Raw genomic sequence first — 16,200 nt, forward strand, 5'->3', positions numbered from 1 at the left:
GTGTGTGTGTGTGTGTGTGTGTGTGTGTGTGTGTGTGTGTGTGTGTCTGTGTCTGTGTGTGTGTGTCTGTGTCTGTGTCTGTGTCTGTGTCTGTGTGTGTCTGTGTGTATGTGGCGTGGAAATTGCAAGCGCGGAGCTGGGCAGACGCCACTGCCCCCTGGAGAGCCCGGGGAATCCCTCTCTTGCCTCCCTCCAGCCTGCCCATCTGCCCCTTCCTCTCTGGCTGCCATCCCCAAGGGACGTGGGCTTCTGCTGTCTAGGCATCCGGTTTCTTTGATCACTTTGAAGCTTATAGGGACAGACTTGTGATGCAGCTTTGAAATGTTCCCTTTGGTTGGGGTGTGGGGGAGGATTCCTAGGGCCTTGTGGCAAAGAGCTTTAGTGATCTGGTTAGGCTAGTGGAACTGTGGTTACTTGCTACTAAAATGCAAGAGTGAAGAGGGAGCTTAAACTCTTAATCAGATTGTCGATCCTTTTGAACCTATTCAGTGATAAGAGTAGCCGGATATTCCAGTGTCAGCGGACATTCACACAGCTGTAGGTGGCAGGTTGCGTCAAGGTGGACCTTTCTGAGAACATGCAGCTTGTTAGGCCATTTTTAACGAAATGAATCCTTTATACTGTTTTCTTGCCTTTAACTAGATAAATATTACAGAAAATCAGACTTCTCCATTGATCAATGTGTCATTTCTCTTTTTGTGCGTTCTTCATACCCTGGAGTGGAAATGCAGATATGCCTTTTCTGTTTGCACAAAGTTTTTAATGCATTCTCTATAAAATTAGGCTTGTTTTAAAAAAGGCTTAAATGGCTGAAAAGCATGATAATGTGACCCAAATAATCACATAAATACTATTTCAGCACAGGTGTCTGTATTCAATAAAAGCAAATTTTGGAAAACAGGGTAGTTATTGGTAAATTAGGTAATTTATTAATTGATGGTGGGTCATAATTGAAAATCATTTTAATTAACAACACGTATTTGGGTAACCCGATTTCTGATACTAAGTTTGAAAATAAGTACGAACTAATTTGCTTTTCTCCCTACCAACAAAAAACCCCACTGTTTTTGCACCTATTTTCCCTAAGGATAATTAATATGATATGATATGGTGATGGTTTTTTATTTTGCTAAGAGTGCATTTTCAACCTTCTTAGAATGGAGAGGACTCTTTATTCAAATTGCAGTAGTTCTGAACGAAACCTTGGGCTGTGGGGTTTTGGTTCCTGGTTGGCAAACAACTCAAAATTGTCTTGGTATTTCTCCTTTTCCTTCCACATGAAAAGTGGCACGTTGTTAAAAGGCAGAATATGCCAACCCATTCCGAATGCTCAATGAAAGAGAGTAAGTGGTAGAACCATGCTAGCAGAAGCTGACTGAAGCATTTCGGCTTTACCAATGGGGTGAGGTAGAAAGCAAATGTGCCTGCAGTGTGGAGGTTTATTCTGAAACTTGGGATCTTGTTTTCTTTCTTCCAGAAGACTCTCTAAAACAGCCGTAGTTTGACCTTTTCCAGTGAAATTTGTAAATGAAATGAAAATGTTGACTTCTGAGACTTTGCAACTACATATGCACATCGTCCCAATTGATCCAAGCCCTTGTTCTCTTTGCAGAGCCACAGCTTAAGGGTATAGTTACCAAACTGTACAGCCGACAAGGCTACCACTTGCAGCTGCAGGGTGATGGAACCATTGATGGCACCAAAGACGAGGACAGCACTTACAGTAAGTAACTGTAAAATAAATAGTGTATTCCAGTGTGTTGTTGACACTGTGATCTTGTTGTTTATTTATTTTGAATAAACTGCCCTTGCCGAATCCTGAAGGGGATGTGAACTATAGTCACACGATATAATCCTGTTGACACAGTTATCCTAAAGGAAGTTGGAGATGAAAATATCCAAAAGAGTGAACTCTAGCAAATATTGTTGACACCATCTGAGGAACAGCCCAAATGTCATCTCCATGGTAATCTAGATAGATTTATGACTGTCCTTTGGATTTTATTACTTTTTTCCCACAGAAAATTTACTCACCCACACGTTGATCCTTAAATAGCATGTTATCTCCACTCTCAAGAGCCAGTCTCATCCCAAGAGAGAGGAGCAGTTTCATGATACGGAAGTTCATCATTACAGGCTTTCACTTCTACCCCCCCACCCCATGATAACACTGAGACTAATTGGGATTTTAACTTGGAGATAGTTTCCCAGGTGGGTAAAGGGATTTCATGTAGGGCTTTATTTTTAACCGCTGTTTAAGTAAAGACCAAATTGGAGACCATAATGGTGAACCTCAAAAGGAAACAGATCAAAAATAAAATCAGTTTTATTCAAGTACGGTCATTCCATGATGTTCCGTAAGTTTTTATTACATGTGCCTTATTTACATGGCATAATGAAAACATACACTCACACAAGTGGAACCCTCACTTCAATGGTAATCATTGGTGTTTTCTGGTAATTTACAGATATCTGCAGACTTATAAAATGTTCCATGAGACAGAAACACTCAGTTCTCATAGTTCATTCCCTGTTTTCCCCAATTTGTACTGCGTTTCCGCTAGATTCTGGTAATTTCGCAGAAATATTCCTATTGTCGGCTGAGAAAGCAGCCAAGGGAAGCAGGTCTGAATGCTAATGAGTACTCAGCAGCTTCTTCAGAGATGCAGGGCTCTAGACAGCACGGCCACAGAACAGGGTCCCAATGTTAAGTGTTAAAGGCTTCCACACCTTTTAGGAATGCTTCCTGGGCTGATGGCCAAGTTATGACCTCAAGAGGAAGTCACCTTCAGTTACCCTTGAAGAAAGCTCTGTTGGTACCTCGGATGAAAAACATCCAAGCTAATTGGGTCTTCACTCTTTTCCAAAATGCTATGTTACCGTCATGATCTTGAAGTTCTACGATGAGTATCCTAGATTTTTTTTTCATGCATACTCTTCTATTTCAAAGAATTAGACAAGTGTCACCAGAGGGTTTTACTGTAATCATATAACATAAACTAGTACATAATGGTCAGTAATAAAACATTTACATAAATTGTATGCACATATCTGTATTTGGGGAAAGGAACTGGGGGCATATGCTAATAGGTCTGTTAAGCATTATTGAAGGGAGATTCACAATTAGCTGTCAAGGAGCTCCACCCAGTCAAGTATTCACCCATCTAAATTTTAACATCTTCTCTAGGTCCAAATCAGAGAAAACATATTTTGGGTCCAGTGATCATGTGTGTTTCCTGAGAAAGAAACGAAATTAGACGATTCATTCATTTGTTGTGCCCTTGTCAACAGTGATATGCCAGACTCATCAAGATCACACTGTATGTAGTCATATATATGTATATCTATGAGGAGCCCTGGTGGCACAGTGTTTAAAGCCCTCGGCTGCTAACCATAGGTCGGTGGTTCGAACCTACCAGCCACTCTGCAGGAGAAAGATGTGGCAGTCTACTTCCTTAAAACATTTACAGTCTTGGAAACCATATGGGGCAGTTCTGGCCTGTCCTATAGGGTCTCTACGACTCGACGGCAGTGGGTTTGATTTGGTTTTTGGAATCCATAGGATATGTGTGTATATATATATAATACACACACGTAGTATATTCATTGAACTATGGAACTTTAAATCACATAGTAGGTTTTGCTTTTCAATCCTACATATGCATAGCTCCTGCCTTTGGTTGTCTTAAAACTCTGACATGGCATAGCGTTTCTCTGTAGTAATGATATTGTGAGAGTTTTGAAGAGCATAGTCTGATGCCCAGAATCTGGGTTCAGGCAGACTGAAATAATGAGAGGTAAGTCATCCAATGGTAAGTACTGCCCTATCATGATGCATACACCTGGAAAGTATCTGAAAAGAAATAGCACGTCCATGGGGCTTGACTCTACCCCCGATGCCAAGTGTGACCAGAGACAGGGGACCTGGCTTAGCTGCCCCATTGAGGATATTGTGAGGCATATCCGTCATGAAACATGAATGTTTAATGATTAAAATGATGTATCAAAATAGAAGTTCTAGCCATCAAAATTTATTTTTCCCCCATGAGCCAAGCAATTTTATTGGCATTACTTATTTAATTAATTTGTTTTAAATGATTGAAACAAGAAGCTGTTTTTTTTTTTCCAACTATCACTCATTTATATAGTGTTTCCCCTAATATGTTGTCCTGGTATTAGGTGTATATTTTTCTTATCCTTTTTAAATTTTCTTTATATTTATCTCATTTAGTTCCATTTGAGTGGTTTTATGTTTGTTTGTTTTTTTTTTCCCTGACATGGTAGGCATGATCATGAGAAAACAAATTAGTTCGGTTCACATTTGCCTAGGTATATCCATTTCTAAAAACATATGGTTGATATTATGCATTTAAGCTTACCTTATGCAGATTTATTACAATGCTAAATGTCAGTCCAATAAAATATCATCGAGAGCACATCAACCATTATAAATTATGTATTTCCCCCTTAGAAGGAAACAATGATAGACATTTCATGACTAGTTTTATTATATCTGCCTTGGGTGTAATGAAGGTTATTTTAAAAGAGTAGTTTCGCCTTTCCCTTCAAGCCTGCAGTAGCATTACCAGTTCAACATGTCACGTCTTTCCAATCTACATTAAGATATTTTCAAATAATAAACAGTATTTCCTTTGAGAGATTGATCTTGGTCCAACTGATGAAGTAGCATGGCTTCAGCATCGTATTCAGCAAATATTGAGCGCCAACTGTATGGATTTTGTTTTTATGTAGGCTTAACAGAAAACAAATAAGAAACAAAAGCCCTTTATTCATGAACAGCTTCTTCAAGACTTGGACTGAAATGGAAGAAGAGAGTTTTGGTATTATTTAATGTTTTAGATACACCAATGAAAGCAATGATTTTCTTCTCATATTTAGAATAATTTCATCCTGATCAAAATAATATCTTAAATCCATGAAGAAGTACTCCAGACTTGGAGAAACAAAGCCTTATTATAAGAGGCTTTTGAAACAAAGGTTTATAGGAAGCAAGCTCACCTCTGATATAATTTCTTAGCATTTTTATCTGGAAGGTCTTTCCCTTTTATATGGACTTTATGCCAACCCACTTTATGATCTATTTTGAATGTCTAAAGAAAAGAAAGTATTAGACTACTATGACCAGCCACTCTCCACTTTTGTGGCTCCCTTCAAGGTTTTGTTTTGGAATGGTGTTTTGTGGTTTTGAATCCAGCTTCATAGAAATTTATGGTAGAGGGTACAGAATTCACGCTCTACTCTATAGTTAATACCGTAATTCAGAAGTCGATGATCCCAGGCATGGATTACTGATGTTCTTTGCTTCTCTTCCTCCTTCTTTTGTCTGATGTTTGGAATTTCAACATTTCACTGCTCATTAAAACCCACATCAGAGAGTGGGTAGAGGCATAAGGTGAAAATTTAGTCCATCTCTCACTCTTTGTCTCTCTCTGTTTCTCTCTTTTGCATGTTACAAGCTGCATTAAGAGGACTAAGAAGGTTCAGAATAGTGTAGAAAATGTGGTTCTAGACGCAATTCCGAATTTCATTTCTCCTTCTCTGTCATCTATTACTATGTCAAAACTAGGATTCAGAAATATGCTGGTGTCCTAGTTGCCTAGTGGTATGTAGCGGGATGGCTCTTCAATCAAGCTCTTACAGAGGGTTTTGTTTTTTTGATCTAAAAATATTTAAACTATGACCTTTTATATAATGGGTTTGTGCTCTATTAGTTTCCAAAAACATTACCAGCTTTTCACCATACAGATTGCTATCAGTCCACAAATGCGTGTTAAGCACCTGCTTTGAGCAAGGCATCATCAACAGAAAGCGAGATGACATATTCGTGACACACACAAAGATATCAGTCCTCCCTCCTGTGCATTGCTTTGTCAAAGATAGCATGAGCTCCTGACTTGCAATCTGTGCAATTACTTCCCTTTACCTCACGTAACATTAGGGCACAGCTCTTAATATGATGAGTATGGCATGAAGTGCCACCAGTGGCGTGTGGTAGGAACACTTGTATTTTGGACTGTACAATGTGTCCTGGCTCCTTTTTGGGAACACCTTGATTTTAAGGGGTGGATCCATTGTAAGTTCACCAACGAGTATTTAGTTCTTCATTAGTATTTCTCATCCATGTTACCCCACCTACTGCAGCAAACTGTATATGCACAGGGATGAGAGAGCCCAGAAAAACTCTTCTTACCCATGGGGTGACTGGTTTGCATTCTCGTTCACAGAAATGGTAGCAGACCGATTTCTCATTCTCAGCAAACTTACACACCAAGGCAAAAATCACCAACATGGGTCTGTGACTCCTGAGAGAGAGAGGTGCACAGGCTGTTTTCAGAAGATGTGTGTGACAAGCACTACGTTTTAAAAATGTACTGTTTTATTTTTATTCACAGTGTGGGAGGGAGTAGACAGCTGGTAGGGGGAGGACGCCCCCTGGTTTTCTCCAGTGAGTGGTGTGTAACTGTGAGGAGAGCCTGGGTGTAAGTTTCACACAGTTAAACCCTCAAATGGAGAAATGAAGACCTCTCTGGCACCCACAGGCTGCCCACTTGCAACTATTTTGCAAATAAAGATAAACTTTTCTCGTCTTCGTTATTTTCATTTCTGTAGCCTTTTCTCCTGGAAACGAAAAGCTAGTACTCCTCTCAGTCCTATCGTGGAAAATGTAGGTTCTTTAAGAAATACTACTCCAGGAACATAAGACTACAAAAGGACATCATTTTCAAGGTCTGGATTTATTTCTGGGTTGTTGCATTTGGACTAGTGTCTCTTCTAAGATTCTAGGAATCTCCACCCAAGGAGCAGCTTAACTGTGTCTGTACATTTCAAAACTTAGGTAGGGGAGCAGTTTAAAATCTTAGTTCGTTGAAAGTTGAAGCTATTTCACGTACAGGCCAATTCCTAGAACTGGATCTTTCCAGGGGCATCGAGATCCCCACCTCCAGCATAATACAAACCATGGAATTGTGACCAAGTCTTCCATTTTCCACAGAGTGTTTGACAATTCGTAGTTATAGCTCCAGTTATGTGACTGCAACCAAGAATCAAGTATAACCCACATGGAGAATGAGGCCTTGTCTGTCTGTCTGTGTGTGTCTGTGTCTGTGTGTGTGTGTGTGTGGTGTCTCCGCACTTTGGGACATTTCTGCACCAAAATACTGAAAAGCTGTACAATTCAGAATTGTAATATCCGTTTCCCATTTTTGTTCATTTCAGCTCTGTTTAACCTCATCCCTGTGGGTCTTCGTGTGGTGGCCATTCAAGGAGTTCAAACCAAGCTGTATTTGGCAATGAACAGCGAGGGCTACTTGTACACCTCGGTAAGCCTTCCACTCTGCGCGTGTTTTGACCACTCTAGTTTTCATCTGATATGAAATAAAGTATGCTTTATTTGTGCTATCATTGCGGATTTCTTTAATAAGTGGAAAAGGGTCCTTGATGGAAATACCACATTGGAAAGGACAAATTAACTTCCTGTGAAAATTATCTACTCATTAATCATTTGAAACTAATAGTTTCAGTAAAACATCAAAGACCCACTGAACATTCTTACATACAGAACAGTTCTGGATGTGTTCCGGGAGTTTTATTTCATATCCTTATTTCATGTAGGACATGGTGGTGGTCTGTCTCTAAGTACTTTTTTTCTACCAAGCACAGTGTAACCTCTCCTTACATGCAAATTCCTGTTTGCCTTTTTCTTACAAATTTAGAGTGAACAGAAGGAAAAATGGAACTTTTTATAGGCAAATTTATAAACAATGTAGACTACAATTCAATAAGGAACATGGGGTCAAATTAAGTTTTTTAAATATTTTAATATTTAAATATAGGCAGACGCCTACATGGTCTAATACCAGGGTTAGGATTTCTTTCTCATCATTAGATCTAGTTGCAGATTACAGATCATTTAATACATGAGTTTTTTAATCTTTCTTTTTAATCCATATCTTTTAAGAAAAGAATAAGATATTAACAAGTGGAGAAAATTGTTTGCCAAACTTCCTACTCCTAGCCTTGAAGACCATAGCAGTCTTTGCCTCAAATGGCATGTAAAACGCTTACCTTTCTCCGCTGTTCTTCTCCCTGTTTATTTCGGAGCCTAGCGTGTAGAAAGACTCTGGGCAGACATGGTAGAAACCATGTTCTAACCCTACTTTTCAGAGGCCAAGATGGGGAGGAGAAGTAGAAGAAGAGTAAGTCAGACCACAAAGGACTTAGACACTTGGTAAATCAGGTAGCCCATTTCATGTGGCCACATAAGATTACTTATCAGCATAAGCTTCAAACGCTGGTTACTGTCAGCATTCCCATCAGGCTATTACAACTGTCTGGTTGTCTAATCAATGCAGGGGTTTTATTTTTACTAAAAGAAAGATTGGAACTTCCTGCAAACTTTATGTCATCTGTCATTTTATTAATGCAGTGTTGTGAAATATTATATACAGGAGGCAAAAGGATTTATTTTTCAGATGTATGCATTAAGGTAAAAGAATTCAATAATGGAGGACTTCAATTAACCTCATTTAGGTCAACAAAGTACCTCATCAGGACCAGATACAAAGGTAGGTTTTTAAGTAAATAAATGTCTGCTTTCTGAAACTATTATGCAGCCAAGTGAAGGAACTGTAATGCACTGCACATACTTTTGAGAAAGTCAGTGCCAGCTGGTATAGGAAATAATCACTAATTGTGGCAAAATTTCACTGGATTGTGATCAACATTGTGGTACTCTAATGAGAAGGGGTGAATTTAAAAAAAAATCTTGCAGCAATACAATTTAAAAAAGCACATTTTGTAAATAATATTTAAGTAAGAATGGGAAGAAGTCAGTTAAGTGCGGTAATATGCCAGGTGACCCCACTTAAGAAAATTAAAGCATTTACTATTACATTTAGGGAACTGATATAAAAATCTTGTAGCCTGCCTTTCACATTGCCCATTGTTCCAACAAACTGGTGAATGTCAATGTGAGCTCATTTCCAAGAAAGATTTCCAGGGGAATGTGAACATGGTAGATTGGTGGGTCTCCTTTTCATGATGGACTAGTCAATAGACAGTACAATCGGGAACACTTTGTAAGCATTTCTTATTAAGGAAAAGGAAATGTGTTTTTAGTAAGGGAAAAAACCAAAACCTATTGCCGTCGAGTTGATTGCGACTCATAGCAACCCTATAGGACAGAGTAGAGTGGCCCCATAGGGTTTCCAAGGAGTGGCTGATGGATTCGAACTGCCAACCTTTTGGTTAGCAGTCGTAGATTTTAACCACTGCACCACCAGGGCTCCCTTAGTAAGGAGAAAAGGCGCCTGATAATCATGGAGTTCATATAGGGAAAAAAATAAATATAAATTTGTGTGCCCCAGAAAAGGAATCTGAGTTTTCTCCAGCAGAAAATTTCCAGTTCCGTTACTTCTTGATGATTGTGGTTTGGCGTCCCTTCACTGTCCTCAATGGGCACTCCATTTTGAGGTTATCTTATTTAAACTGCGGTACCCAGACTCTATTAGGATAGAGTCTGTCCTAATGACTTCAGCTGCTTGTATTGCTGAGGCCAGATAGCTCAACAAAATACCATGCTTCATCAAAAAGAGAAGGCACCCAAAGAGAAAGGATCACCCTCCCCTTGCATGAAACCATGACACGTCTGCTACAGACATGCTGTGTGCTGTGTTATTAGCTGCCTCTTAACAATGATAAAATAGGAATGGACAATGGTCTGAGGAGGAAGCAAAAATCATCAAAGGAAATAAGGGGCTACTGATGTGGGCAACTGGGAAAAAAAAACTGTTAGGCAGTTATTGCAGATAATCTTGGTGAGCGGTCACTAGGGTCTGCCCTAAAGCAGTTGCCGTGGAAATAGTAAAAAGAAGATGGGTTCGTGAGCTATTTTGGGGTTAGAATCGACAGGATCTGATGACTAGGTTGTATTTGTAAGGAAAGTAGCACCACCGTATATGATTTTACATGTTATGTACTGCACAGTGCTAGGGGGTGCCATTCACTGCATGGATAGAAGTAAAGTGTCTTCAGATAGAGACATTTTTAAAAATTTGTACAATGGTATTCAGTGGGGTGGCAGGGACCGTAGGGAAAGGGAGAATTTCCCCTTTGGCAGTTGACTAGATGGTGAAGTTATTGACCAAGAGGGGGTAATAAAGGAAAAAGAGAAGAATTAGGGAAGAAGATAACCTGAGTAAAGCTTGCAATAGATTTTTTGAAAATATGGACCTAGAGGTCAAGAAAAGGATGTGAGCTAGAGGTAACATTTGGGAGTTATCACATGTAGGTGGAGGTTGATGCCATGAGAATAGTTGAGAAAATGTGTAGCATAAGAAGAGAGTTTGCCAAATAATTTTGGGGAAAACTAGAATGGAAGGGGCCAGCAGAAGAAGAACTGATTATGGCAGATATCATGGTATTGAAAAATCTAAGTGAGGAGAGAGTTCTCAGAACAGTTAGCAATGTCAAATGCTTCAAAGGGGAAAAAAAAGACAAGAACTAAGAAATTGCCTTATGAAGGTCATCGGTGACCTTGGCAAGAACACTTTTCAGTAGAGGGGCGAGGACAGAAACCGGACTGTAGTGTCTTGAGAAGTGAATGGGAAGAGAGGAGGTAGGCAGTAGATATAGAATTGCTAAGGGAAGGGGAGACATGGATGAGTATTTAGAGGAGGACACAGAGTTGAAGAAGGCTTTGAGGGTTCTTTGGTTAAGGATAAGACAGCTGAAGATGAAGACAGATGCTGATGTAGGTAGACTAAATCTGCGGGTGATAGACCAGGAAGTTGAAGGACTTCCTGCCAGATGACCTCTATTTCCCCCTGAAGTATAATGTGAAGTCATCTGCTGGTAGTCTGGGGCATAGGGATGGGGTAGGTGAAGGTTTGGAACAGCTGTTTTAGGAAAGGGGAGAAAACAGTCTAATGATCAGGGGTGAACAAACTATGACTCATGGGCCAAATCTGGCCCACCACCTGTTTTTGTAAATAAAGTTTTATTGGAACACAGCCATGCCCGTTCATTTATTTATTGTCTGCGGCTGCTTTTGCAGTACAACAGCAGAGGTGAATAGTTTCAAAACAGAGACCTTATGGCTCACAAAGCCTATATTATTTACTATCTGCCCCTTTACAGAAAATGTTTGCCAGCCCCTAGACTCTAGGCAAGCAATGGTTCTCAACCTTAGCTACCGTTTAGAATCACCTGGGAACCTTTAAAAAATACTATTCCCTGTGCTGCATCCAGACCAATTATATCAGAATATCTGAGTGGGATCTGCGTATGAATATTTTTTAGAACTGCCCAGGTGGTGCTAATGTGTCAACTGATCTGGGACTAAGAAAAATGATTGCTGAATAGCGCTGAGGACCCCCATTGAAGATGGACACCAGGAATTTATATGCACTTTGTCCTTTATCCAAAATTTCTGATGTGGATCTTCTTTTTCTGCTCTTGCAAAGAAATTGCCTTTGTATTTCTGAACGACTTTCTTGAGATGTGATGGAAAATGCTGATCTTTGGAAGTGCTTTCTTACTTTATCACCTGTTCTTTTTTGTCTTCTCTTTTGCATTTCTGCTTCTACATCCCTCAATTTCTTTTAAATTCCATTTTACATTTTTACCATTTCTTTTTTCCCCCTTTGTCCGTTAAGAAAAGAAACAGCACCTCCACATTATTGCTACAGAGATAGCAATTTGATTTCCATGATTAATCTCAGGATTCTTGCACTGCACCTTCCCCTCTTTTTTTCTTGTTGCCATGGGGGACAGACTTGATGTGGGCTCAAGTGGCAGTGAGAAACCATCTGTGGCACAGAGAATCATAATTAGCCCTTATTTCATAACATTTTTACTCTGAAGTCTCTCTGAAAATGTAAGGAAACTATTATTCGTTGTGCATACAGAACTTAGTTCTTACCTTTCGTTTTTCTTTACCAACCATTCCGAGTTTGACACAAGCCTTCAAGAGTTCCTTAAAACGCAATAGTATAAATATGTAATAGCATAAAATTATTTGCAATAAATATTTCAAAACTGCTTGAAATAAACATTAGCTATAGAAAATCAAGAGCCTTAAATTTGAAAATATTGTTATTGTCCTGGCATCTGTTTTAATAAAACCAAAGCCAGTTGCTGTCGAGTCAATTCCGACTCATGGCGACCTCATAGAATGCTTACAAATTTAATAGAATTAAAGGGAACGCACTGGTTTAATCATTAAAGCACTTTAGGGAAATGGGATTGACTCAATTATAAAAGGAAATGGATTTAAAATGAACACAAGCAGTATCATATTCAATATAGAAGAAAATGATGTTTAGTGAATCAAAATATCACACCAAAAAGTATAGGCAGCAAGAAATTCTAATTCCTTTTGATTACAGCTTTTTTTTTAATTTGTATACTTCACTTAGATCACAAATTGTTGAATTTGCGTTATTTAATATAAAATTAGAGAAGTATTGACTATCAAAACTTAAGGTCTCAGTTTTGGTGCAGTATTTCATGGCTCTGGAATGAAATGTGTTGATTAGCATGTGCTGGTCAGATTACTAGATTGTAAGGATAATTATATATACGCACGTATACATATATTTCTGAGTGGATCACTAAAAATGGGAAATGTGGAGAATTAAATTATTTGACAGGAAGAAACGCTGAGAAAACAAGCCCCTTTTATTTGTTCCTGAATGACTGTGCTAGCTCAAGGAGCTAGATTTTATGTTTCAAAGATACTTTCAGTTATTGTGCTGGTGCTTTTGAGTTAGAAGTCATTAAAATTACTGTAGTGAAAAATATACCCAAAAAACAAAGCAGAACAAAAACTGTATTCATCTTAGATTTTCCTTCAGAACACCAGTGAATCCGCATCATTTTCAGGCCCAGAATACATTTCCCCAGTCACAGATAACTTCACATGTTTAGTACTCTTTCCAGTTAGTGGAAGTTTCATTCGAATGTGAAAGAAGATCTCGCTTGGCGTTATTTGAATATGAAATTAGATAAATCTGGTTGTTTGTATCTTCAGAGTCAAGTGCCTTCTCTTTATGGTCCCTGTAAAAAAAAAATAGCCAAAGCTAGAAACTTTTTCAGCTTGAAGGTCTAGTTTCTTTGGTATAAGGATGGTACTTTCTCAGAAATCAAGGAGACAATAGTGATTGTAGCTAAATAGAGTACAGTTGGCTCTGTATTGTGTTTTTGAGGCCAAGTTGAAAAAAATAATCCAAATGAGAGGTCACAGGGCACATATTTGAAAGAGTACTTCATGACTTCAACTCAGAAGCTAAACTCATTTTGTAGGAAAAAGCTGGTCTCTTGGAGCTTAAGAATAAAATAATTGGCAGGAACGACTAAGAGGAATTCTAACAAGTAAAGCTAGATCTAAGGGAGTTACATACACACACACATACACACACGAGTGAGTGTGTGTGCGCACGCATATGAAAGACAAATGGAAAAACAATCTCATATGCGTTGCTGTTTTGATATTATAACACTAAGTATATTAGAATTCCTTTAATCTAAGTTTTAAATGTATACCCAATTCAAATAGTTAATATCTTTAGAGATTGCGGTAGTGACATATTTGGTAATACTTAGTAGGCTCATGAAAGGAAACAAAAAAAGACTTTTAAGCTACATTTAATGTGATTGCCCAGTGCGTCTCAGCTCTTGGTACAGACATTGCTTTTAGTCCTTGCCTTCCAATTTGTATAATTTTGATCTACAGTGTGATAGAAAAAATGTAACAGACTTCATCAGGACGTTTTTTTCCTGTTGTGCTTCCGTCTGTGAATCTTATGGTTTGAAATCGTTTGGCTGGCAAATCACATACTTGCTAACTAGTTACTGATTTGTTTTCTCTCCACACACCCGCCCCCCCCATCATAGAGCAGTGTTCAGCCAAAAGTATGTTTTTAATATATATTCATTGAAAGAATGAATAGAAATGTGTTGTATAGTAAAAACTAAAGTGCAATCACATTGTTACTGGCAGGCCATTTGAATATTAAAAATAAGTTATAAGTCCCAATTTCATGGATCCTCTCAAGTGCTAATATTTCAATATTATATAAGAGTGAATTACTGAGAGACCAGAGAAAATAAATGAAGGCAACAACTTTGTTTTTGATGGTTTATGTTGCTGCAAGGGAATTATGACTTCCGAACAGGGAAACTTGGAATTCAAGCATTTCTCTGATCATTATAATAGCTGTAACCAAGGTTAATAGCTGGCAAGTCCCTGACTAATACGTTTAATATGTTTTGCCAGGCTGAATGTGTGACTAGATAACAGGTCTGTGCTAAAATTCTGATTAAGTTATTCATCAGATACTCTGATGCTTACTGCTTTTGACAGTCCTGGAAGTGGAATGACTGGGAAAGCCTCAGTTGATTTCCTGGGTGGATATCACGTAGAGCCAGTAGTCACAACACATAACACCCCCTTCCATAAGGGCCTTAGCTGTGTATAGGACTTCTGGCACAGCATCTGACACGGGTTGTCAAAATTAGGGCCAATGTCCATTTTTACTTGTGGGGGAAAAATATTATAAGCCTTTGTAAGTCAAATATAAATGACAACCCCAAACTTAGACTGTAGTAATACAGAGGAATGTTTAACAGCGAGGGTATGAATTGTCCCATAATACTTTCATAATTGTCAGCAAGACACCAGGAAATGATACTAATGGCTTTTAAAAATGAAATGTTGAACAGGCAAAACCTTACTGTATACAGCAGACATAACCAAAAAAAATCTTAATACATAACAAATTCATCGCCATAACCTGGCCACCAAATCAGCAAGGCCGCAGGACCGGACAGTGTTTTGCTTTGTTATACATGAGGTTGCTATGGGTTGAAGCCGCCTCAACAGCAACCAACCACAACAACAAGAACAAAAGTCCCTCTTGGAGTGTTTGGTTGTTGGTCTGATTAAAGAATTCTCAAGAATATTGTATAAAGTATTTCCTGGTTCCTGCCTAAGTGGTAACACAATTCAGTATAATAGAAATGTTAACAAAAGTGCCTCTTTGCAGGCTCTACGCGCTGAAGATAGAGGTAGAGGCTGGAGGAGACCTGAAGCTAAGCGCTTGTATACTTGTGGTCTTTCATTCTTCTAGTTTCAGCCCAGCCACACATCTAAACTCCCAAGGAACCTGAGGCATGAAATGGTCCAGGAGCTTTGTCAACCAATCAATCAGCAGATCTCTGTTGAACAGCCACGAGATGCTAGGCACCCCAGTAGTGGTCCCAGTGATCCATACTGACAACGTGTGGAGCTTACAGTCTACATAAGGAGAGTCTTCTGAAGTTCAGAGCCCTGACCGTTCACAGTTGATCTACTACAGGGAGCATTGGCATAGACTGTTTCATCCCCAGCTCTGCAGCCGGGCAATACTATTTTTAGCCCAGAACTCACTGTAAGAAAATTCCATATAGGGAAACTATTTGAATGCCCTTGGGGATGGGGTGGGGGTGGGAATGCATCATTATGGACATTTATCAGTTGTATGAAGCAATACATATTTTGATATTTAGCCCCACAGTCTTTACCAGATCATATTAAAACCATGTTTGTATGTTCAGGGGAGGTAAAATTGAATAATATGGAGAATGGTTTTCAATTATAGCAAGAGACAGTGTAGGCTGAAGTACTTTAAAAAGTGTACAAATGTGTGACTCTTTAAAAAAAAAATAGTTCTCCTATTTGGGCAACACTGGTCGGATTTAACCAACCAGAGCTTTTGGATATATCAGAGTCTACCTCACATGTTTACACAAGGACACGGGAAAGTTTATCTCCCCATTTTTTCTATAATTTCATGCTGCTGCAGAGAAACAATGCTGACCCATAGACAGAGATGCAACTTCTTGGAGCTATAATAAATGCAAGATATATTATTAGCAGTTGGTATTTTGAGGCATGGGAGTCCTTGAGTGGTGCAAATGGTTAACACGCTCAGCTGCTGACCGAGAGGCTGGAAGTTCAAACCCACCAGCCGCTCAATGGAGGAAAGATATAGCGGTCTGCTTTCATAAAGATTACAGCCTTGGAAACCTTATGGGGCAGTTCTACTCTGTCCTATAGGGTTGCTACGAGTTGGAATCGACTTGGCGGCAGTGGGTTTATAGTAGCATTTGTACAAGTTTTTTTTTTTTCTTTTTTTTTTT

The 16,200-nt window shown here is 38.9% G+C and overlaps 1 protein-coding gene across 3 annotated transcripts in view; it reads left to right on the forward strand.

The window, feature by feature from the left end:
* The window catches only part of FGF13 (fibroblast growth factor 13), a 540,850-nt gene that overhangs the window by 477,002 nt on the left and 47,648 nt on the right, over window positions 1-16,200 (forward strand). For all 3 annotated transcript variants that reach the window (XM_004380939.1, XM_004380940.1, XM_004380941.1), the window contains 2 exons: window positions 1,613-1,723; window positions 7,237-7,340. In XM_004380939.1, coding sequence (XP_004380996.1) covers window positions 1,613-1,723; window positions 7,237-7,340 — 215 coding nt within the window. The remainder of the gene's footprint in view (window positions 1-1,612; window positions 1,724-7,236; window positions 7,341-16,200) is intronic.

This window comes from Trichechus manatus, unplaced genomic scaffold, assembly GCF_000243295.1.
Source record: "Trichechus manatus latirostris isolate Lorelei unplaced genomic scaffold, TriManLat1.0 scaffold00079, whole genome shotgun sequence".
Lineage (NCBI taxonomy): Eukaryota > Metazoa > Chordata > Mammalia > Sirenia > Trichechidae > Trichechus > Trichechus manatus.